This window comes from Rhinoraja longicauda, chromosome 3, assembly GCF_053455715.1.
Source record: "Rhinoraja longicauda isolate Sanriku21f chromosome 3, sRhiLon1.1, whole genome shotgun sequence".
NCBI classification, from domain to species: Eukaryota; Metazoa; Chordata; class Chondrichthyes; order Rajiformes; family Arhynchobatidae; genus Rhinoraja; species Rhinoraja longicauda.
This window is the reverse complement of record NC_135955.1, coordinates 58836546-58862451: the sequence shown is the minus strand read 5'-3', so window position 1 is coordinate 58862451 and position 25906 is coordinate 58836546. Positions and strand designations below refer to the sequence as shown.

The following is a 25906-nucleotide window of genomic DNA, read 5'->3' as shown; positions in this document are numbered from 1 at the left end:
ATCCACCTTATTGCCTCCTTCTTGATCTCAAACTACTCTAGCATACCCCACACAGATCTCGCTATCCCTGATGTCCTACTCCTTGATAAATAATGATACAAGGTATTCGTTTACTACCTTGCCTACATCCTCTAATTCCAAGCATAAATTCTCTTCTCTATGAGTGGCCCTACCTTCTCTCTGGTTGCGCTCTTGTTTTTAATGTTTGTATAAAAAGCTTTTGGATTTTCTTTAATCCAACTTGCAAATGACATTCCATGGCTCCTTTTGCCCCTTCTAATTCCCTGCTTGTTTTATGTTCCTCAAAAGTTAAACTTTACAGGAAGTACACTGTTAGTTCACAAAAAGGTGGTATTCAATGGAATAAAAACTTGCCAAGAAATTAGTTACATATGTTCATCTTTATTTCAAAATTATACTTTGAATTCTCTCTCTACTGATAACCAAGCATCAGGTCCTCGTGCAGATCCTTATGGAATATCACTAGTCATAGACCTGCAGGCAGAGAAATACCTCTCAACCATTACACTCTCTGTTCTAGGGCTAAGCAAATTTTGAATCCAGTCAACCGTCACCGAGGATCTTGTGTCTTAATCTTTTGAATTAGCCTATCATGAGGGACCTTATGATACAACATCGACAGCTCTTCTCTCATCAATTATCATTGTCGCTCCTCAAAGAAAATCAAATCAGGTTTTTTTAGTCATGACCTCCATGCACAAAGCTAGGCTGACTATCCCCAATAAATTATGTTTTTCCAGATGTGAAGAGATCCTATCCCTAATATATTTTACCAATAATTTCCCTACCACTAATGTAAACCTCTCCGTTCTAGAATTTGTTCGATTATCCCTTAAACAAAGAAATTAGATTGTCTATTCACCAGTGCCCCAGAATACCAGTACACCGCTCCTTTGTCTCACTTTGTCTCCTCTATGTCATTCGCCTTATTGAATACCAATGTGAAGTACTTGTTTAGTACCTTGCCCACTTCTTCTGGCTCCAGACAAATTTCCCCCTTTGTGCTTGAGTGGTCCTCTACCTCTCATCTACTTAAATACCCTCTTGTTTTTAATATATAAAATGCTTCAGGAAGTTCCTAAATCCTACTTGCCAAGAGTCGTTCGTGGCTCCTTTTAGCTCTTCTGATTCCCTGTTCAAGTTTCCTTCTGTTTCCTATATATTTCCGAAGGGCCTTGTACGATTTCAGCTTCGTATAAATTACATGTGCTTCCTTTTTCTCTTTGACTAAATTTACAACATCTCTCATCTTCCAAGGTTGCTGAACCTTGCCATCCTTCTTTCTTCCTCACAGGAAGGTATTGGTTCTTAATTCTGACTCGCTGGCCTTTAAATGACTCCCACATGTCAGATATGGACTTTCTCACTAATGGATACTCCCAATCTACTCACTCTGGCTCCTGCCTAATTTTTAATTGGCTCTCAAATCCTGGACATTTCTTGCTACTGATTTGAATAACATTGTTTCCCTGTACCTTGATCATAAGCAATTGATGCATTGGAGTGAGAGTTATAGAAGTACAATTATAGAATGTATGCAGTCTTGTTAGATATACTGTTAGTAACCTGGAGTACCAGTGAAATGAAACACTTAACATTGTTACAAAAAGATGAAATCCTGAATTTAGAAGAGTCTTTGGTTTTTAAAAAATTCTCTTTAAACTGCCAACAACATTAACAATGTTGACGCATGGGGGTCATTTCTGAGTATGTATCCCATAGCATTTGGGTATTAAAGAAATGAGACCTACTCGTTGTACAGCCTTTTTCAACTATCCTCACATATATAAAATATGATTGTTGAAAACATTTGGTTTAATAATTGAAAATGGAATGGTTTCATTCTATATCATGTTTAGAAATCGCAATAAACTGCAGCATTTTCCATATGTTTGATGACATGAAATTCTACTTGCAAATTTCCATTAGTATAATATTTATGGAATTGTTTGTTCATTCAAACTAAAATAATGCAAACTAAGTGACAAAAATGCATGATTATTGTTGTATCATGAGTGGAATGGTCAATTGCATCACGCAATTGACTACAACCGTATGTTTATTTTAGTGGTAGATAAGCAATTAATGTAACATTGTAGAGTGGCAAAAAATCATTTAATGTAAGGAAAATTATATTTTCAATAATTGAATCCTTAAAGATTAAATTTTCTTCTGCCTCAACTATGAATCTCATTGGACTTAATTGGGGAAAATACTGCTTTATATTTACATCCATTTTTGTGCTAATCTTTAGAAAAAGGGGAAAGATGTAATACATTGTGCTACTCATAATCTGATTTAATGTCAACATGAGAATCATTTTATATAATGACTTTTTATTGCCGGAACCACCATTAGTACGTACCTTTTTAGGAGTGGAAAAATGCATATGCCATGTACCACTTGTGCCATCTATTTTGAGTGAAAGCCGCAGTTAACAATCCATCTGGGGGAAGTATGACCTGTACAAAAAGGACGGGTTGCATCTGAACCTGAGAGGAACCAATATCCTGGCGGGGAGATTTGCTAAGGTAATTGCGGAGACTTTAAACTAGTACGGTTGGGGGGAGGGACTCAAACACAGATAGCTAATAGGCAGTGTGTGAGGCAGGAGGCAGAAAAGGGAAACACTCAGACCCAATATGTAGGAGAGAAAGAAGTGAAAAGAAATAAACTGAGAATAAGAAATGATGGGTCCCTTAAATGTGTATATTTTAATGCTAGGAGCATTGTAAGAAAGGTGGATGAGCTTAGCGCCTGGATTGACATCTGGAAGTATGATGTTGTGGCGATCAGTGAAACATGGTTGCAGGAGGGTTGCGATTGGCAATTAAATATTCCAGGATTTCATTGTTTCAGATGTGATAGAATCGGAGGGGCAAGAGGTGGGGGTGTTGCATTGCTTGTCAGGGAGGATATCACAGCAGTGCTTTGGCAGGACAGACTAGAAGGCTCGATTAGGGAGGCTGTTTGGGTGGAACTCAGAAATGAGAAAGGTTTAGCAACACTTATAGGGGTGTAATAGACCGCCAAATAGGGAACGAGAATTGGAAGAGCAAATATGTAAGGAGATAGCAGATATTAGTAGTAAGCACAGAGTAGTGATTGTGGGTGATTTCAATTTTCCGTACATAGACTGGGAATCACATTCTGTTAAAGGACTGGATGGTTTGGAGTTTGTAAAATGTGTGCAGGATAGTTTTTTGCAGCAATACGTAGAGGTACCTACCAGAGAAGGGGCAGTGTTGGACCTCCTGTTGGGAAATGAGACGGGTCAGGTGACGGAGGTATGTGTTGAGGAGCACTTTGGGTCTAGTGATCACAATGCCATTAGTTTCAATATAATTATGGAGAAGGTCAAATCTGGACCAAGGGTTGAGATTTTGGATTGGAGAAAGGCTAATTTTGAGGAGATGAGAAAGGATTTAAAAGGAGTGAAATTGAACTTTTTGTTTTATGAAAAGGATATAATAGAGAAATGGAGGATATTTAAAGGTGAAATTTTGAGAGTACAGTCTTTATGTCCCTGTTCGGTGGAAAGGAAAGAATAATAATTTGAAAGAGCCGTGGTTTTCCAAGGAAATTGGACACTTGGTTCGGAAAAAGAGGGAGATATACAATAAATATAAGCGGCAGGGAGTAAATGAGGTTCTTGAGGAATATAAAGAATGTAAAAGGAATCTTAAGAAGGAAATTAGAAAAACGAAAAAAAGATATGAGGCTGCTTTGGCAAGTAATGTAAAAGTAAACCCCAAGGGGTTCTACAGATATGTCAATAGCAAAAGGATAGCGAGAGATAAAATTGGTCCATTAGAGAGTCAGAGTGGACAGCTATGTGCTGAGCCGGAAGAAATGGGGGAGATATTAAACAATTTCTTTTCTTCGGTATTCACCGAGGAGAAGGATATTGAATTATGTGAGGTAAGCGAAACAAGTGTAGTGATGGAAATTATGAGGATTAAAGAAGAGGAGGTACGGACACTTTTGAAAAATATAAAAGTGGATAAGTCTCCAGGTCCTGATAGGATATTCCCTAGGACATTGAGGGAAGTTAGTGCAGAAATAGCAGGGGCTATGACGGAAATATTTCAAACGTCATTAGAAACGGGGATGGTGCCGGAAGATTGGCGCATTGCGCATGTTGTGCCTTTGTTTAAAAAAGGTTCTAAAAGTAAACCTAGCAATTATAGACCTGTTAGTTTGACGTCTGTGGTGGGAAAATTAATGGAAAAGATACTTAGGGACAATATATATAATTATTTGGATAAACAAGGCCTGATTAGAAACAGTCAACATGGATTTGTGCCTGGAAGGTCATGTTTGACTAATCTTCTTGAATTTTTTTGAAGAGGTTACCAGGGAAATTGATAAGGGCAAGGCTGTGGATGTTGTCTATATGGACTTCAGTAAGGCATTTGACAAGGTTCCACATGGAAGGTTGATTAAGAAGGTTAAATCGTTGGGTATTAATAGTGAGGTTGCAAGATGGATTCAACAATGGCTGAATGGGAGATACCAGAGGGTAATGGTTGACAATTGTATGTCAGGTTGGAGGCCAGTGTCTAGTGGAGTACCCCAAGGATCTGTGTTGGGTCCACTGTTGTTTGTCATTTACATTAATGATCTGGATGATGGTGTGGCAAATTGGATTAGTAAATATGCAGATGATACTAAGATAGGTGGTGTAGTTAATAATGAAGTAGAGTTTCAAAGTCTACAGAGAGACTTGGGCCTTTTGGAAGGGTGGGCTGAAAGATGGCAGATGGAGTTTAATGCTGATAAGTGTGAGGTGCTGCATTTTGGTAGGACAAATCAAAATAGGACATACAGGGTAAATGGTAGGGAATTGAGGAATGCAGTGGAACAGAGGGATCTGGGAATAACTGTGCATTGTTCCCTGAAGGTGGAATCTCATGTGGATTGGGTGGTGAAGAAGGCGTTTGGTATGCTTGCCTTTATAAATCAGAGCATCGAATATAGAAGTTGGGATGTAATGTTAAAATTGTACAGGGCATTGGTGAGGCCGAATCTGGAGTATGGTGTGCAGTTCTGGTCGCCAAATTATAGGAAGGATGTCGACAAAATGGAGAGGGTACAGAGGAGATTTACTAGAATGTTGCCAGGGTTTCAGCACTTAAGCTACAGAGAGAGGTTGAACAGGTTGGGTCTTTATTCTTTGGAGCGTAGAAGGTTGAGGGGGGACTTGATAGAGGTTTTTAAAATTTTAAGAGGGACGGACAGAGTTGACGTGGGTAGGCTTTTCCCTTTGAGAGTGGGGAAGATTCCAACAAGGGGACATAGCTTCAGAATTGAGGGACAAAAGTTTAGGGGTAACATGAGGGGTAACTTCTTTACTCAGAGGGTGGTGGCTGTATGGAATGGGCTTCCGGTGGAAGTGGTGGAGGCAGGCTCGATTTTATTATTTAAGAGTAAATTGGATAGGTATATGGATAAGAGGGGATTAGAGGGTTATGGTCTGAGAGCAGGTAGATGAGACTAGGTCAGAGAGAGTGGTCGGCGTGGACTGGTAGGGCCGAACGGGCCTGTTTCCGTGCTGTAGTTGTTATATGGTTATATGGTTAAAATAGCACACAACCCTCCTCACCAAAAAAATCTGATGTCACAGGCTGCTGTTTTTAAGGAGTTTGGTTCTGCTCTGGAGACCTCCAGGTAGTCATAGAGTTATACAGCACTTAAATGGACCTTTTGGCCCAACTCATCCATAACAACCAAAATGCCCCATCTAAGCTAGTCCCATTGACCTGTAAGTGGCCGATATTCCTCAAAACCATTCCTATCCATGTACCTATCCAAATATCCTTTAAATGTTACTATGCTTGTCTCCATTATTTACTCTGGTATGTGGTTACCGGTCCCAAAAAACCCACCCACTAGGACTTAAGTCACTTGTCCTGTCCAATTCCTTAAAAGTAGGTCGAGCTTTACCCTCTCCTTTATAGGGTCTCTACATATTAGGCAACTTTCCTGAAAACATTTGACAAATTCCACCCCATCCAAGCCCTTGCCATTATGTAGTCCCAGTCTATATTGGGAAAGTTAAACTCCCCTACTATGACAACCCTACTTTACAGCTGCCTGGCATATTTGTTCATCTAATTCCTGTTCACCATTTAGGGGTCTATAGTACAATCCCAACAAGGCGATAGTCCACTTTTTTATTTCTTGGCTCCACTCATATAGCCTCACTCAATGATCCTTCAATTATGCTATCTTGGCCTATTGCCATGATGTTCTCCTTAATAAATAATCAACTCCTCCTCCTATTTTATCCTCACCCCTATTTTGCCTGGGGCATCTGCACCTGGAACATTAAGCTATGTGTCCTGTCACCAGGTTTGTGTAATGGCTATAATGTCCCAGTCGCACGTACTGATTCAAACACTGACTTCATCCATTTTACCTGTCAAACCTTTCGCATTTAAATAAATGCAATTTAATCAGTTTGTCTTTCCTTGCTCCCTGCTGTGCTCCTACCTACCCTGTCTACTGCTGAACTTGCTATCATTGACTTCTGTACTGAGTTTCAACTTCCCACCTGCCTCAGTACTGCATTGGATCCCATGCCCCTGTCAAACCCGTTTAAAGGAGTACAGGATCTAATGCCATCATCTACCTTGGGCAGCTATTTAAAAAATAATATTGTTTTACTACTTCTGTGAACTTTAACCAAATTACCTCTATTATTGAAGGTACATGAAAATCCTGCTATCTTGTATACCTTAGATTGAGAACCATTATATAGTAAGCTTCGATGAAACAGGCAGCATCTCTGGAGAGAAGAAATGGGTGACATTTTGGGTCGAGATCCTTCTTCAGTCTGATCTCGACCCATTCCTTCTCTCCAGAGATGCTGCCTGTCCCTCTGAGTTACTCCAGCTTTTTGTGTATCATCAGTTTAAACCAGCATCTTCCTACACATATAGTAAGCTTTGACATGTGTCCGTTTGCTGAACCTATTTATGTGGAAAGGTGTTGGTCTCAATCGCGGATATCAAAGAAGAATTGTCTACATCTGTAGATTACATTGCTATGTTCAGAAATAAGAGTCCAGAAAAAACTGTCCCTTGTGTGTGTAGGGCAGTGTTAATGTGTGGGGATCGCCGGTCGGTGCGGACCCGGTGGGCCGAAGGGCCTGTTTCCGCGCTCTATCTCTAAACTAAACTAAACTAAAAAAAATAAAATTTGCTTTTAAAACTGGTACATTAGACCTTTTATGCCTTTTATGCCCCTCACCACCAGCCCCTGCAACAAAAGAAATGGTGGGAAGAACAGTTGGATTAATAAGTCACAATTGAATCTTACTTTTGTGTTACGGTACTTGGACAAAAGAGATTTTCTGAATTGCACATTTCTTCTATTAATTAAAGTACTATTGCCAAGAAATTCTAGTGCATAAAATTGGTTACACCTGGTCTAAGGTCTCTGACGCAGCTTGGTATTGCACATTTTCAAGCCAACTGCTGTATGTCCAATTAGGATCCATGCTGTGGTTGGAGAGGTGAATGTAGGAGAAAATTGGGACTTGTACGTGAATTGATAAGGGAGAGCAGTAGGAAAATAGATTGGGCTTGTGCGTCCTTTATGATAGGCATAGGGATGAGGTATCAGTCTTTAATGCAGGTTAAAACTGTTGGTTTTGGAGATGTTATACAGCATGGAAACAGGCCCTTTGTCTATGCTGACCAAGTAGCTTAACCAAGTCAGCTCCATGCCTGCACGGCCCATATCCCTCCAAACCTTTCCTATTGATGTAACTGACGAAGTGTCTTATAAATGTAATGGATTTTCCCGCCTCTATCATTTCTTCTGGTAGCTCATTCCATATTTGCATCACCTTCTGTGTGGAAAAAAGTTGCCTGTCAGGTCTCTTTAAAAAATTTCCCTTATTATCTTAAACCTATGCCCTCTAGTTTTTGACTACCCTATCCTGGAAAAAAGACGTGATAATCAAAGGAGGCTGATTGCAAGGAGGCATTTTAGAGTACAGAAAGAAATCAATTAACTTGTCAGGTGTGCACAAAACTAGGAAATGAAATTCAATCCTCAGAATTACAACATAATGCACTTCCAAAAAGTAAACAAAAAATACTTGGTAGGTCAGGCAATGTCTGTGTAAAGTAAAGGGGTTAATTTTTCAGGTCTGGGGACTCTTCATCAGAACTGGGAAAGGTTGAAGATTTTCTCTTCTGTCCTCTAAATTACCTACACTCCAATGGGAAACTTGGAGTTGAAGTGCCTGTTGTGGCAAGAAAATGTGTTGAGGGTAATAACCTTACACGACAGCAGTCTTCACTGAGATTGGGTTTGTTGTGGACCCACTGGTAAAACCATTGTTTGTTTGCCATGTAATTGAAATAGGATGGAGATTAATTTTGAGGGACAGCTACATTTGAGAAGAATCTAATTGGATTGGATGCAAAACAATGCTCTTCACTGTACCTCAGTACATGTGACAATAGTAAACCTAAACCTAATCCAGGCACATAATCTGAAAGAAGGAAAGAGAAGTCTGGAAGAGAAATTCTAGTTGAAGACCATGGCATTCAGAGGCTTGGTGAACAATTTGGAGTTTAAATGACTGGAAATGGACTGCTACTAAAATCTTGAAGCTTATAGGAATGAGAAAGGTTACAGACACACAACAGAGGAATTTGAAAGCATGGATAAGAATTTCAAGGATTGTGATATTATTTAATTAGGAGCTGGCGTAGATCAGCAGCCTCGGCAGTGGTGGGGGAATGGGCCTTGCGGATTGGATTACAGAGTTTTGGAATAGTTCAAATGTATGGACAGCCAGAGGTTCGGCAGAGTAGTCAAGACTAGAGGTAGAAAAGACATAATAATAATAATAAACATTTATTTTTTATAGCGCTTTTCCAAATGCTCAAAGACGCTTTACAAAAACAGTCAAGACATAAAAACAAACAGACAAACTATCCTGACGGAGAAGCGGCGAACAAATAGCGCCAGCGTCCTCTCACGTCAGGGTCCGGCAGTAGACAATAAAGAACACAAGACACACAATTACAATTTTTAACACAAACAGCCATCACAGTGATTGCTCCAGGCACACCCTCACTGTGATGGAAGGCAAAGAAAAGTCTTATCTCCTCCTCATTCTTCTCCCGTGGTGCCACGAGGCGATCGAGGCTCCCGACTTTTGAAGCCCCCACCGGGCGATGGAAAATCCCAGGGCCGAGCTGAGCAGGCCGATGAAGGTCCTGAGCCCCCACCGGGCGATGGAATGTGCCGCGGCCAGGCCACGCAGGGCGATGAAGGGCCTGCGAGCGGGTCAATCAAACCTCGCGCTTCGGGGTGGTCGAAGCTGCTACGGCTGGAGCTCCCGAAAGCCGGTCGCCAGCCAGGGACCTGCGAGCTCCCGATGTTGCGGTCTGCAGGGCCCACGGCCGAAGCCTCCGAGATGGTAAGTCCAGGCCCTGCGACCGGAGTCTTCAAGGTCGATCCCAGCTGGAGGCCGCCGACTCCACGGTGTTAGGCCGTAGCACGAACGGAGACACAACACGGTAAAGGTCGCATCTCCGTTGAGGAGGAGATTAGAAATAAAGGTTTCCACCACCCCCCACATATACAGAGTTAAAAATAAATCAAAAGAAACATTTAAACGATAACAAAGACAAAAACAAAAAAAAAGACAAAGACTGCCGGTGAGCCGCAGCTGCAGAACGCAGCCACGCCCCCTAAAGGTACTTTCAGCAGACAATGAGCTGTGGTAAGACCTGAACCTGGCAATGTTACTGAGGTGGATATAGGCAGTCATAGGAATGGAATGGAAGGATGCCAAAACCCAGCTGTGAATTCATTATAACACAGAGATTGCAAACACTCTATTTGCATCTGTCTTCCTGGCAAATTTAAACAATGTGTAATGGCAACTTTCCGATGTGTAATTCCAACTTTCCAACGTGAAGAGTGGTGGCCCCAGCACCAACCCGTGCGAAACACCACTAGTCAGTGGCAGCCAACCAGAAAAAGCCCCCTTTATTGCCACTCTTTGCCTTCTGCCATGCAACCAATCTGCTATCCATGCTAGTATCTTCCCTTTGATACCATGGGCTCTCATCTTCTTCCTCTACCTGACTCATCTGCTAATCAACCCCTCCTCACCTGGATCCACCTATCACTTGCTTGCTCTTGCTCCACTCCGTCCCCTCATCTCTTTCTACCTGCGATCTCTCCTCTACTTCATCACGTGTCCTAATCCGGATGGTAGTCTGTCTATTTCCCTGCATGGACGCTGCTTGACCCACTGTTCATAAGATCGTAAGTGATAGGAGCAGAATTAGGCCATTTGGCCCATCAAGTCTACTCTGCCATTCAATATTGCTGATCTATCTCTGCCTCCTAACCCCATTCTCCTGCCTTCCTCCCATAACCTCTGACACCTGTACTAATCAAGCTGAGCTCCTCCAGTAGTTTGCTTTTTACTCAAGTTTCCAGCAGTTCCCTGCTTTTGAGACAGTCGTGTGCCTATTCTTAGGAATCCATAGGGAACATGCATTCCACGCATGTATAAACAAATTTAGAGGAATGCGAATACTAGATAACTGGAAAAAAATCTTCCTTCTTAGTCGTTGGGTTACGAGCAGTAAATTTTGTCAACTTGTGCATAATCTGTGCAAAAGTATAATCTAAAAGGGTTGTTTATCACTTGAGACATTCAGCAAGGGGCTGGGTTTACTTTTTTGCAAGCAAACACAAAGGCTGGTGCAATCCATGTAATTCTTGCACAAAGCTGTTCCGATCACGCGGGATCCTGGTGCCCCCCAAGCCGCGCGCAGCCAATTGGATTGCACGCGAGTTTGGGAAGAGCCAATTAGAAGGCGGAGAAATCGGTCACCGTGCGAAAGCACCCAATCAGAAGCGGCAGCGGCAGCGGCAGCGGAGTACGGCTCCCGGGGAGAGAGAATTCTTCATCTGTTCACAATCTGACTGTGCATGGCCGCGATGGAAGACAGTGCGAAGCATGTCATTAATTTTGCCGCTGGACCTTCCAAGCTCCCGCGAGCGGTGAGATGCTTTATGTCTCCCTCTCTGTTACCCAAACATGTTTGAAACGGGTTTGGGACACAGTGTGCGGTAGAAAACAGCGCTTGTAATGTTTGTGCGAGTGAATGGATGGAGATCGCGTTTGCTTCATTTTCCAAAAGTGCATTGAGAATCACGCTTTTTAAAATTGCAGCCCCCCTCCCTCCCTCTGGGCGTTTTGGAACTATTTTAAGAGTTCTCGTTTCTTTATCCAGGAGTAAAGGTGTGATAGAGACTTCAGAGTGGTTGATGCTTTTTTTGTTGTTGCTTTTTAGGTAATGCTGAGATTCGTATGCTGCCGAGTGCATTAAAATAAAGTTCAATAAGAAGTTTGCGGCCTGTAATTTGCAAGGAGAATAATCATGAGACCACACGTACTCAAAGTACAGTGGGTGTAATTGCTACCTTTGAAACACTCCAAAGCAATACAGTGGAAGTCGCGCTTGCACGTTGTTTGTTTTAGTCATTTCTGACTCAATTTACATAGAATCAGTTGTGAACTTCAACTTTTACCAATAATTCCCGTTGTTATGAAGTTGGACATGTTTTGATTTTAAAGCAATTATTATTGTTCAGTAGGTGAGGGGCAAAACCTAAAGGAGATAAGTGGAGCATGTGTTTTATAAGAGGATGGTGTCTGGAAATACTGCCAGTGGAGACATATGACAGCAACGTTTATGATACTTTCAGATAGGCACATGGATTTGCAGTGGATATGGATGACAGTGCTGGCAGATAAGATTAGTTTATCTTGGCATGTTCGGCATAGATATTGAGAGCCAAAGAGATTGTTCCTGTACTATAGGGGGATTGCACGTAAGGTCAAGCCGTCTGGAGGACATGGCAGCTTACAGCATACATTACCAACACATCCAACAGGTGCATTCTATCCTTTAAAAAGCCGCCAAAATGGCCAATTTTTGTGCTGTAAACAATGAAGAAGAAGCTGGAGGATCTGGCAGTGGAAGAGGAACCAGAAGGGCTGCCAAGCCCGCGAACGCAAGAAGCAGCTGGGAAGACGTCTGGCCAGCAGGCGGGAGAAGGGGAAATGCGGCCGGGAAGGGAGGCTGGAGAGCAAGGCCGAGAAGCAGAGGGCCGCCGACCGGCCAGCAGGGGAGAAGAGCAGGAGGAAAGGACGGGGTTGAGCGAGCTGGGAGAGGAGCAGTGGGAAGAACCTGAGCCGAGGGGCCTGGAGGTCTGCAGGGGCAGAAGCAGCGAGCGCTGGAGGTCGGCGACCCGCTTGAGGGTGGGCCCAGGGAGCCGTGCTCGATGGCTTTGGAGGAGGAGGAGGAGGAGCAGCGGAGTGTCGAGCCCGAAGAGGAGGAGGAAGAGGATGGGGGAGAGGCTGATCGGCAGTGGAAGCCGAGCAGCAGCAAGAGCTGGGCCGGGCGCTGGGAACCGAGGTGGAGGAGCCAGCCACGGCTCTGCTCGGCGGCCCCAGCCTTAAGGTGTTGAGCGCCGGCCAAGTGGAATCGGAGCCCGGCGACCCGGCTGACGGAGATGGCGAGCGGGAAGAAGGGCTGGAGGGCCAGCAGGAGCGGTGAGGGGCCAAAAAACTACAGGAGCCTGATCTCCCGGTGGCTCAGCACTTCAGCTCCCCCTCCCACTCCCAGTCTGACCTTTCTGTTATGGGCCTCTTCCAGTGTCATAGTGAGGCCCACCGCAAATTGGAGGAACAGCACCTCGTATTTTGCCCGAGCAGCTTACACCCCAGCGGTATGAACATAGCTCCTCTGTCCCTCTCTTCCCTTCCCACTTCCCAGTTCTCCCACTGTCTTCCTGTCTCCAACTACATCCTTTCTTTGTCCCGCCCCCCCTGATATCAGTCTGAAGAAGGGTCTCGACCCGAAACGTCACCCATTCCTTCTCTCCAGAGATGCTGCCTGACCTGCTGAGTTACTCCAGCATTTTGTGATACCTTCGATTTGTACCAGCATCTGCACGTGTCTTTTTTCATGTACCTTTGCAAATGTCTTTTGAAATGTTGTTACTGTAACCACACATCTTCTCACACTTTTAAAACCATCTCACTTTCTGGACATCCCTTTTCCTGCAAACAACCTACACCATTCAACTTTTGCAAGTTCCTGTCTAATACCATGAAAGTTGACCTTGCCCCAATTTAGAACTTTAAAATAATTATGAATAAGGACAGGACTGGTCCACAAGTTAAAGCTAATAGAACTGTGGTTGCTGGTCCCAAAAGGCTCATCCACTGACACTTCAGTCACCAGTCGTGTCCAATTCCCTAAATGTAGGCTAAGCTTTGCCTTTTTGTAGGCACTTTTTGTATTGCCTGAGGAAACATTTCTGAACGCATTTGACGAACACCACCTCATCTAAACCCTTGGCAATATGGCAGTCCTGTATTGGGACCATACTGGGAAAGTTAGAATCCCCTCCTATGCCAACTACATTAGCCTAGCAATCTCCCAGCACAATTATTCCTCAAATTTTCACTGACTACTTGTAAGGTCTATTGTACATGAATTAGTTTTTCTCTTTTCTTCCTTTGAGTGATTTTGGCACTTTCTGTTATTTCAGTATTAGGTTTAAATAGCTGGAGGGGATGTGAAGACAATTGGTGAGAGTTGTTATGAATTGAAATGCATTGCTATTAAAAATACTGGAATCAAATTTCATAAGATCCCATGGCAATAAGCCATTGAAGCAAATCAATTTGCAGGATTATAGGGGGAACATATTCCAGAATGAGACTAATTGGAGCATTATTGAAAGAACCAGCAGAAGGACAATTGAACTGAAGATCAGTACTCCAGTGAGGATTCTATTATCCTAGCTTTTTCCTTGATCAAAACACAGCTGCAGTACAGTTGATAGTTAAGTTGGGTAGAGAGCAGCAGTAGTTTTGTAATTATCTCTTCAAGGTGTAATACATTTTCCAAATTTTAGCACATTACAAAACACCAGTGCCTTTAATCAGTCACTCTGAACTTTAGTCGCAATAGAGAACAATTGAACATAATCTGAATTTCATATTATGACTGTACTGCATGCAAGTCCCAAGTCTTTTAGTCTTGTGCTCCGAAACCTCTTTAGGTAGTAGTTCCACTCTATGAATTGTCTTGCATCTGCAAATTTATTTCCAGTTGCCTTTTCTCATAGAAGCATGCAAGATTCCAAGGGGATTTGACAGTATAAATATTGAGGATTTATTACCTCAATGCTAAAGGTCTAGTTACAGGTTAAATTGTTGACCAAGGAGTTTGGATGAGTGGATTTCTTTTGAAAGTTGTGAAGCTGTGCATTCTCGGTTAACAAGCAGACCCAAGGATGCGATTGATTTTTGGGTTGTTGGCGAGTCTGAGGTTATGGGTATTGGGTGGGTAAATGGGTACAAGGTCAAAGATCAGATTAGTCATTATCTTTTTGCATAGCTGAGTAAGCTTGAAGTCATAAGACTTCTTGTTACATTGCTTTTTATTCATTTTCTCTAGCCAAACCATTTCTGATTTTTTGTTTTTCCAGAGCTGTTTCACAAAAGCAGATTGAATTTCACAAAAATATCTTAAACTTTACATGTCATAGAGTGATACAGTGTGGAAACAGGCGCTTCTGCCCAACATGCCCCAGCTACACTGGTCCCACCTGCCAGCATTTGGTCCATATCCCTTCAAACCTGTCTAACTGCTTCTTAAATGTTGGAATAATACCTGCCTCAATTACCTCCACTGGCAGCTTGTTCCATACTTTGTGTGGGAAAAAAGTAACCCCTCAGGTTCCTATTAAATCTTTTCCACTTCACAAACCTATGTCCCCTGGTCCTCGATTCACCTACTCTGGACACGCTTAGCATGTCTGCTCAGAAATAAATAATGAGATGTCTTCTTTGAAAGGCAATTATAAGGGTTACTCTTTTACTGAAGCACAAAAATGTTGGTATGAAAGCAAGATTTACTTAAAAGTTCACCAGTCATTTCCACAATTTAAAATTGAAATTTAATTCTGATTTTGATAAATTTATATTTAACTCAGCACGTATGGAATTTCTGTGGTGTCGGAATAGCAGGTTTTCTGGTCTATTGGATAATACTCCTATTTATATTCTATTCCACTTTTTAAGTTGTATTTTTTTAGATTGTGTACAGCAGTATAACACTTTTTACAGTGAACCCACTGAATTTAAACATGGAAATCAGTAGTCAGCGAGCCAGATGCTAAATCATCTGTATTTCTGATCAAATGGATTGAGGATTATCAAACTTTAAATTGAAATCCATCTAATAACCAAAATGAATAGGTTTTCTACGGAATAAAGATGATGGCAAAATGGAACTCCAAATGCAATAACAAAGCAAGGCAATTGATGTCATTGATTTTGAGCTCACTTTGGACGTTCCCCAGCTTACTCAGTAATTCTATTTCATGATTTTTCAGGTCTTGCTTCAAGCACAGAAAGAACTGCTGGATTACAAAGGACTTGGAATTAGTGTTTTAGGTAAGATCACAAGTGTCTAGATAATCTTGATGTCATGTGCTGATTACATTCTAATTCCATCCTTTATTTCAACAGAAATGAGTCATAGATCAGCGGACTTTGTCAAAATTATCAACACTGCAGAAAAAGACTTGAGAGAACTACTGTAAGGAAGAAGTGAACTTAAGTCCATCAGTTGTAATTGAAATGTCATATTATGCATTGAGCAACATTGTATATCATGCAAGTGTATTTGAATACTATGGGCTGAGATCAGTAAATTGAAATGTGGAGACGAGCTAGAAATCAGATGCTAACATATCTGCTCTTTTTCTCTGCTGTGGGCACACATGCAAGTGTATTTGAATACTGTGGTCTGAGATCAGTAAATTGTTGCAGAATTTTGTGTATGTGGTGGAGGGGGAGGGGGGAAACTACATGTACACTGATCCTTAAAATGCTTTTGGGTGTTAGTATTATTGGATCAAGCTACGTGTCTTTTGGTAAGTGCTTCTTGTCGAGAATAGCCATCTAATTTTGCACTTCTTCATTGAAATGTGAAGACAAGCTTGAGATTGGATGCAAACATATCTGCTCTTTTTCTCTGCTGTGAGCACACAGAGTCCAGCATGAATGCACCTGGTCCCTCTGGTTTATGGCAGTCATGACTAGTTTTTCAATTAAAACAATTCTTAAATATTTATATGATATATTGGTGAGCTTTCTAAAAGCAGCTGACAGCTTTGACCGCAGTGAGTTGTCAAATGGGCCATCGGGGCCTTCTAGGTTTGGCATCTGCTGCCCAAGGCTTCTTTGCTGCTTGCAACTTCACTGTCTTTGCCATTTAATTGGAAACTGTTTGGATATGGAGGGTCAGCTTGGTTGGCCATTGTATCCAAACTGAGTTTAGGGTGCTTCTGGCTGTAGGTTTATTATTTATTATAGCATGCCATCCAAACAGATCAGATACACCATACATAAATACAATTAAGCCAAACACGAGTACAATAGACAGGTCATGGGCTGGGTCTACTTGCATTGGACCATCTTTATACAATGTGCACCTGCAGAATTGAGATCAACTTGAATACTGGTTCATAGAAAATGTTTGTTTACCCTACTAATCCAAGTAGCACATTGACAGAAAAATCTTTTTAAAACAATTTTATTGGTTAGATTGTTTATGTATGTTTATGCCATCAATGAATTATTTAAAGAGATTGATGGTTTATTATGTTCAAGAAATACTTTTAACTGGGGTCCTACCTCCTAAGGTGGATGGAAGAAATAAAAGACAAACTATTAAAAGAGTGGGGTGGTTGCCCTAATGAGCACATTTCCTTGAGTTTTCAGAAGAGGACTGCTAAACCAGATTATTTCTCACTTTTTTGTCATTGCTATTTGTAGGACCAGGTAATTTGACACTACCTTGCAACTATACCGCAACTATATTTTGGCTGTAAAACATTTGTGAGAGTACAAGTTATTTAACAATGCAATTGGTGGAACATCTATTGCCACTTTTGATGTGATTTTCTGTAAACCAGCAATAACGTTTTAGAAAATGACATTAAAAACGCAATCTCTCAATTAAATATATTTGGTGTCTTTTTGTATATAAGAGGAGCTTCATCTGAAATATTTTGTCTTGTGTGTCATAATATAGAAAAATCCCTGAAAACTACAAGGTGATCTTTCTCCAGGGAGGTGGAACTGGTCAGTTCAGTGCTGTGCCTTTAAATCTTATTGGATTGAAAGAAGAGAAGAGTGCAGATTATGTGGTTACCGGAGCCTGGTCTGCTAATGCAGCTAAAGAAGCAGAGAAATACGGAAAAGTGAACATTGTCCATTCCAAGCTTGATGTTTACAGAAGTAAGAACCTTTTCTTTGGCTGTATTCGTTTAGCTAGTTCATTGCATCTGTCATGATATATAGACTGCTTAAAATTATTTTTCTTGTACTCCAGCAATCCCTAATCCAAATAGTTGGAATTTGAACCCAAACGCTTCTTACGTTTACTATTGTGCCAATGAGACTGTTCATGGTGTGGAGTTCCCTTTCATCCCAGACACTAAGGGAACAGTCCTGGTTTGTGACATGTCATCAAGTTTTCTTTCAAAGTCAGTGGACGTCACCAAGGTAAGTCCTAAGCTCTGGTTCTTGTGTACAGTTTTGCCTGTACAGTACAATATGTAAAAAGTCAATTGGAAAAAAGTGTTTTCTGCAACTGAAAAAATTCTTTTACATGCATAGAGCACCAAATAACCCCTGCTTTTTTCACTGTAGAAGAAATATTCTCATCTAGCTAGCAAGGTATCCAAAATTGTGAATAAAGAGAAACTTTCCATGGCAAAGGACCAGTGACTAGAGGCAAATGGAAAAAGAACTGGAGTTGACATGAAATGGCATGGGGGAGGTTGATGGAAATATTACACATTAACTTATGAAAAAATGGAAGTGATTACTAATCGACCCTGGAGACAATTAGTGAGATATGGTTGATCTTTTACCTTCACATTTCTGCCCAGTCCTCATTCCCTGTTATTCTAGGGGTTTAAAATGCTTTCCATTGTGAAAATACTCTTGGGCATTGACAACTATGTAGGTTAGTGAATTCTGATGGTTCAAAATATCTGAAATAAATTTCTCTTCCTAAAATGTGTAGGAAAATAACTGCAGATGCTGGTACAAATCGAAGGTATCACAAAATGCTGGAGTAACTCAGCAGGTCAGGCAGCATCTCTGGAGAGAAGGAATAGGTGACGTTTCGGGTCGAGACCCTCCACACTAGGCCACTGTGAAGATGTTTTGAAAGGCATTGCATAAATGCAAGAATGTTGCTTTGTTTCTTGTTATCCTTGCTTGCTTAGTTTGGAATTATTTACTAATAAATAACTTGATCATTATTTCTGCCTGTAGGATCTTTGATCTTTTTAGATCATAATGTAATAGAACACCCAGCCAAAGTGCCTGGGCAGCTGGCTGCCACTTCAGTTTGTGTAAAATTGCAATGAATTTTAAACTAAATCTTGTATTAATCAACTTGTTTCAGTAAAACTATTAATCTGCCCTGGGAAATCCCCGCGGTTCGGCACCTTGTTCTTCTGGTGGTGTTCGCTTTGCTTCATGTCTACTCACGTGTCAATGAAACAGAAATGATGCATGGCATCATGAAAAGAAGTGAATTAAGTGTTTTGGAGCATTTATAGAATATTATTCCGTATTCCTAAAAATCTGATAGTCTGGAACCACCAAAGCCTTAAATGTGCCATATTAATGGGGTTTTACTGTAGTATGTTATTGGTAATTAGATGCAAGCTAAAAAGCAATGAAACTGTTAACTTGTTCCTTTCTGCAGTTTGGTTTGATTTTTGCTGGTGCCCAGAAGAATATTGGCTGTGCTGGGGTCACTGTGGTGATAATTAAAGAGGATCTTCTGGGACATGCACTGAAAGAATGTCCAGTAATTTTTGACTATAAAGTGCAAGGGAGTTACAATTCTCTGTACAACACTCCAGCAAGCTACAGGTAAATGGTTTTGGTTTTGATTCTGAATTTTGATTTCACTATTAGTTTTATTATGTTCTTAAAGAATATATACAAGTTTCTTTTGGAGAAGGTAGTAATTTCTATTTGCTTTTTATGTTAAACATTCATTATAGACAAGTTAATGATGAGGAAAATGAAGCTTGTGGTTATTTAAATAGTGTAAGTAGCCATGAACAAGAAATGGATTCTTAAATTTAATACCCAAAGGTGGTTGTCCAAGTTGTATCATCCTTTTATCACACCACTTTTAGCTTTATGGAAATTACGTCTCTGACTGGTAATTTATTTGAAATGCATCGAATAGCATGGATTTGCAGTGAGCCTGCGGTAGAAGCAAACTAAATTGTCAATAAGTTAAATCTTTTTATTTCAAGTGTACGTTTCCCTAAATGATGATGTGTTGCTGTCAATCACCTTGTGGTTCTAATAATTACTTCCGTGCATGTATGGTCTAAAATTCCATCAAGCATGTTAGCTTTTTGAACTTTAACAAATGGCAACTTTTTTCGCAAGAAAGCCTTGCCCTTTTCTCGGTCCAGTCTTGCTTCTTTGTTTCTCCTATTCTTGACTTAATTTGACATTTAAATTCTTCTTCCCTAATATTTGGTCGATTTTGAAAACCATTCTGACTTGAGGATACAATTCTTGCCCAGTTTACCTGTGTCATATAATGAAATTTGCCACACAAAAATAATTTAACATGAAGATCAGTGCATTGCAAATGTGACTGGGTGCCCTGAAACTGGAATCTCTGTTTCTTGGAACTGTATTCAATAATTGACATGCTCTGAAATACCCATGCTATAACTTGGGCTAAGTTGCCCTAAGCACTAGTATTTGTCTGGAGTATAAGATGCACCTGAAACTTTGACAATTTGATGCTTGCCAGTAATAACAAATCTTGTATCTGTTGTCCTAATGGTTTCTCTGCAAGGATTCTAGGAATTCGGTATGCTAGTGAATATAACATCCATTTTGAAATGCAGCAGTCAACATTTAATGCTGGTATTGAGTGGGAGCTGAATATCCCAAGGGTCCTGCTTAAGTAATGAATAAGAATAAGAATGGACAGCGAATGGTGTTTGAAATTGAAGAGTTCCAGAAAAGTAAATGACAGGATTTATATTTGTAGGGAGCAATTCAGTAGACTAGAATAATTTATTAACCTCGTCTACTTGTACAGGACTTTTTTTTCTCTGTAGTTTAAATAAATCTGTTGACTCAGTCTGTATGGCTGATGCCTTTGGACATGTTCTACCATTACACAGACAAGACAAAATGAAACTTCAAGTGTAATAAAGATTTTTCTTTGTCTTTAGCATTTACATTATGGGATTGGTCTTGCAATGGATTAAGAATTCTGGGGGTGCTGAAGGAATGGAGCGGAACAGTGCTGTCAAATCAAAGCTGATTTATGATTTAATTGAAGGATCCAATGGATTCTATGTGTAAGTGTGTGCACTTTATTAGTTTGGTGTATTATGCATATTAAGTATACTGAATTTGAGCTGTCGCTGCATTCCTGTGTCAGCAAGTGGTGACTGAATTACATTTGTTGCCTGATAGCCCATGGATCTCATTCAAACCAGCATTGCAAACTTGTAATATTTAAATTTGGCAGCTAGTCATGGTATCAAGGGTTATGGGAAGAAGGCACGAGCAAAGTGTTGAGAGAGAAAGACAAATCAGCCATGATTGGGTGGGAGAGTAGACTTAATGGGCGGAATGTTCTACTTCTGTTCCTATGATTTGTGAACTTATGAATGAAATGGCTACTGTATAATTGTTAAACTATGAATGTCATCCTGCCAAAACACTCCTACCTACCATTTTCTCTGCTAATCATTTGCTGCAGTTGCCTGTTAATTTTTCCAGTGATTGGTGTCATACTTGCACGAATGTACTATACACCACTACCAATAGTCTTGAACTGAAGTACCCTGAGGTCTTATTGCATCATATTTTGGGACATCAACTGAGCCAACGTTGAGCATGCTACCAAAATACTATCAATATTTCTCCTATCACACCAGAGGCCCAGGCAGCCTTGACCCCATTGCTCACAACCATCAAAGATGCCTACCACTCCATCTGCTGCCTGAAATGTTGAAAATCTGCCATCAGGTTCTACTCCTACTCCCTGATTACAAGCAGGAACTGAAGGTGGAAGATCTGATGCAGAATGGTCTGAGAAATGGATAACCTTTTAGGTTGTGTAGGAAAGAACTGCAGATTTATTTATTCACAAAATGCTGGAGTAACTCAGCAGGTCAGGCAGCATCTCGGGAGAGAAGGAATGGGTGACGTTTCGGGTCGAGACCCTTCTTCAGACTGATGTCGGGGGTGGGACAAAGGAAGGATATAGGTGGAGACAGGAAAATAGAGGGAGATCTGGGAAGGAGGAGGGGAAGGGAGGGACAGAGGAGCTATCTGAAGTTGGAGAAGTCGACGTTCATACCACCGGGCCGCAAATGCAAAAGAACTGCAGATGCTGATTTAAATTGAAAGCATTTTGTGTTTACCTTTTTAGGTCACTGCTTTGAATCGATCATTTCGTCCATATTCAAAAATGCAGTGGCCAGTCCAAGTTGGTAAACCGCCGCCATTACAGACTTCATCCGTAAATCAATCTGAGGATTTCCCAACCCGAAACGATAAATTAATCTTGGGATTCTCTCCTGAGAGATGACCAAGTCTGTGGTGTTTAAGTTGGCTGATCCTGAACTGTATGGGAAATGTTGATAAAACATTTGTAACACCACCAGGAACACCAATAGATTATCCCAGACCGATCTCATGTCCCAGACTAACCACACAGACGGGTATTGATTTGTGGCAAGGAGTAATGGGCTACAAAGTGGAGTTTGGCAACATTGCTGGCAACACCTCCTGCTCCAATGAGGTCAATGCATTCTATGCTCATTTTGAACAGCATGTCAATGGAATGATGTTGCCTGCCCCAACAGCCTTGAGCACCTGTGCCCATGGTTGCAGACGTCAGATGGGCCTTCCTGAGAGTGAACCGACAGAAAGCAATTGGCTCAGATGGACTTCCCAGCCATGTTTTCAACCTGTGTAGACCAACTGGCAGGAATATTTATGTACATCTTCAATGCTCTTCTTTGCTCCAATCTGGGATTCTGTCATGCTGGTGCCAAAGGAAAACAAGATAGCATGCTTTAATTACTACTTTCTGATGGTTCTGACATCCATCATCCATCATCATGAAGTGCTTTGAGAGGCAAGTCTTGGTACACATTGACTCCAGCCTCCTAGATAGCCATAATCCACTGCAATTTACGCATTCCTGCAACAGGTGCACAGCAGATGCATTCTCCCTGGCTTGACACCTATTCTTATAACATCTGAATTCCAAAGATCCCTTTGCCATACTCCTATTTATTAATCATAACCCAGTTCCTGCACCACGACAGTGCATCCCCCTCTGCAACTTGATATCCTCAGCCATGGACCTCAATCAGCAAGGATAGGTGACAAAACATCTTCACTGATAATTCCCAATACCAAGGATGCATTCTCAGCCCCTTATTCTCTCTCGTGTGCAGCCTAATTCTGCTCTAACTCCATTTACAAGTTTGGAAATGACACTGCAGTAGTGGGCTAGATCTCAAACAATGTCTAGAGGGAACACAGGGAGGAGATAGAGAGCATAGTGGCATGGAGTTGAGACTCCCTCAATGTCAGTAGAATGAAGGAACAGGTCATTGACTTTGGGAAATGGGATGGAGTACGTGACCTAGTATGTATCAGGGGTGCTGCAGTGGATGTGGCCAAGGGCTTCAACTTCCTTGGTGTAAATATCACTGACAATTTGTCCTGGTCCAACCATGTTGACAGTACAGCCAATAAAGCACACCAACGTCATAGAGTGATACAGTGTGGAAACAGGCCAACTTGCCCACACCAGCCAACATATCCCAGCTACACTAATCCCACCTGCTTGCATTTGGTCCACATCCCTCCAAACCTGTCCTATCCATATACCTGTCTAACTGTTTCTTAAATGTTGGGATAGTCCCTGCCTCAACTACCTCCTCTGGCAGTGTTCCATTCACCCACCACCCTTTCTGTGGAAAAAGGTTACTCCTCGGATTCTTATTAAATCTTTTCACCGTTAACCTTTGTCCTCTTGTCCTTGATTCACCTACTCTGGGCAAGAGACTCTGCATCTACTTGATCTATTCCTCTCAAGATCTTGTAATCTATAAGATCACCCCTCGTGCTCCAAGGAATAGTCCCAGCCTACTCAACCTCTCCCCTATAGCTTAGACCCTCTATTCCTGGCAACATCCTCGTAAATCTCCTTTCCAGCTTGACAACATCTTTCCTATAATACAATGCCCAGACTGAACACAATACTCACCAACGGCCTCACCAAAGACATACAACTGCAACATGACCTCCCAACTTGTATACTCAATACCCTGACTGATGAAGGCCAATGTGCCAAAAGCCTTTTTGACCACCCAATCTACCTGTGACTTCACCTTCAAGGAACCATGCACCTGCACACTTAGATCCCTCTGCTCGACAACACTCCCCAGAGTCCTACCATTCACTGTGTAGGTCCTCCCCAATTTAGACTTCCCAAAATGCAACACCTCACATTTCTCTGTATTAAATCCCACCAACCATTCCTCAACCCACCTGGCCAATCGATTAACATCGTGCTGCAATTTTTCACAACCATCTTCACTATCTGCAAAACCACCCACTTTTGTACCATCTGCAAACTTGCTAATCTTGCTGTTTATGTTCTCGTCCAAATCATTGATATAGATGATAAACAGTAAAGGGCCCAGCACCGAACCCTGAGGCACACCGCTAGTCACAGGCCTCCAGTCTGAGAAGCAACCTTCCACCATCGCCCTCTGCTTCCTTCCATTAAGCCAATTTTCTATCCATTCAGCTATCCTTGGATCCCATGCGATCTAACCTTCAGAGCAGCTTAGCATGCGGAACCTTGTTGAATGCTTTGCTGAAGTGCCTCCACTTGCAATGGAATGCCTCTACTTTCTCAGGAGACTAAGGCAATTTGGCATGTCTCCACTGACTCTTATCAATTTTGACAGATGCACCATAGAAATCATCCTACATTACATCTGGATATCGCAACTATGCCCAAGACATCAAGATGTCACACAGTTGTGACTAGCCCAGTCCATCACCCTAACCAGATGTCCTTTCTTTTTGTTTTCTGTTTCCACCCCCCCCTCCTCTCCCCTTAAATCAGGAAAGCTACCCTCTCAGCTTGTTCATATTCCCTGGAAAACTCTCTGATATGCTTCTCTGTCAATCCCAAATAGTTTGATATTGTTGGTGCAATTAGTTTTATGAGAGATTTCCAGAACGGTCAACGACAGGAGGTTGACTGATAAGATTAGGGCGCATTGTGTGCTGTAAATGGGTTTTGTAAATATTGCAGTGCTACTTCGAACCCACGTCAAAAGCTTGTTTTGTGTCATCATGAATAGTTAGACTCGAGTATTATTTGAAGATGTTAGCTTGAATTCATTACTAACTTTTTTTAAATTTTAGATGTTTTGCTGCTTCAGTGTGCAGAAGCAGAATGAACATTCCATTACGCATTGGGAATGTGAATGGGGACACTGTTCTTGAAACAAAGTTTCTTGACAAAGCGGTTAAAAATAACATGATATCATTAAAAGGCCACAGGTAAATCTTTCAATCAATCTCATTCTGACGTCCCTTTATTTTGTGGCAAATGCTAAAATTGCTGGCCTACAAATGCTACAAGTTGTGGGATAAAATTTGTAAAATTATTATTTTATCTAAATTAGTGGTGTGAAATTCTTTTTCTCTGCCTGTACTAGGTCTGTTGGTGGAATTCGAGTCTCCCTGTATAACGCTGTGACAATTGAAGAAACTCAAAAACTGGCTAACTTTATGATCAACTTCATGAAGGAACATTGTGTTTAAAACAAAATCTTTTCTTTCTCCAAGTACCAGGCACCAGTTTAAATTATGCTATTATGCCTTCATTTCTATAAGTATAGGCTTGTAGATGTTTGTGTTTTGAGATACTTGGGTGAATCTTTAATGCAGTGCCTGTATAACACAAGTTTTGTCAGTGCTGATTGCTGTTGGATCATTAACACACAATATTTGTTTTCTCTGCTTTCCAAGAATGAACTGTAATTGATGGCAGCTGCAGTCATGCATTATCCAAGAATCGGGATCTTAGTCTATAGCTCATCTTTTCCTTTTCTCCTTTCTCTTTAATTCAAACTATTTTTAATGTTAGACGTCTAACTCACTAAATTGTGCCTATTGGACTCTATGGAAGAGTATAACGTTAAATTGAGCAGTAATTGCACAACTTGTAAATAGTACAAACTGGACATGGAACATAATGTCGCTAATTTTGTATAGGGAAATGGAAAAAATAACTTGCTGGTTGACACAAGCCAAATGTAACAAATACAAATGTTCAAATAAAGATGAAGCAAATTATTACTTGCTTCCATTTGAGTTCAAAATTATTAATCATGGCACCATGTGAGCTGTTGCATCAACACTTTGCAGTCCGTGGACGAGGACTGTGCTTTGTTTTAAAAGTTCAGTTGTTGGAAATGTCATCGTTGCATCCAACCTATCAAGCCCTGTCAGAATCCAACACTCAAAATTTGTCTTGTGGTGCCTTACTCTTAACATAACTAGTAAAGGAAATATAGAAATTGGATGAAAGGGATAGATATATTGAGGGTGAATGAGAATAAAATCTGAACATGCTTGTTGAGAAGCGAAGATTCTCTGTACTGGAATGGTGCAGGTGAACACAAGCTACAA

General features: G+C 41.2%; 1 protein-coding gene across 1 annotated transcript; it reads left to right on the top strand.

Annotated features, from left to right (window-relative positions):
• The first annotated feature begins 10935 nt into the window (after positions 1-10935).
• Positions 10936-25570, top strand: psat1 (phosphoserine aminotransferase 1). Its single transcript, XM_078396990.1, has 9 exons — positions 10936-11070; positions 15487-15547; positions 15623-15692; positions 17193-17398; positions 17493-17665; positions 18885-19054; positions 20395-20523; positions 24635-24772; positions 24931-25570. The coding sequence occupies exons 1-9, from the start codon at positions 10999-11001 to the stop codon at positions 25034-25036; spliced, it is 1125 nt and encodes a 374-aa protein (XP_078253116.1). The 5' UTR covers positions 10936-10998; the 3' UTR covers positions 25037-25570.
• Positions 25571-25906: the final 336 nt, after the last annotated feature.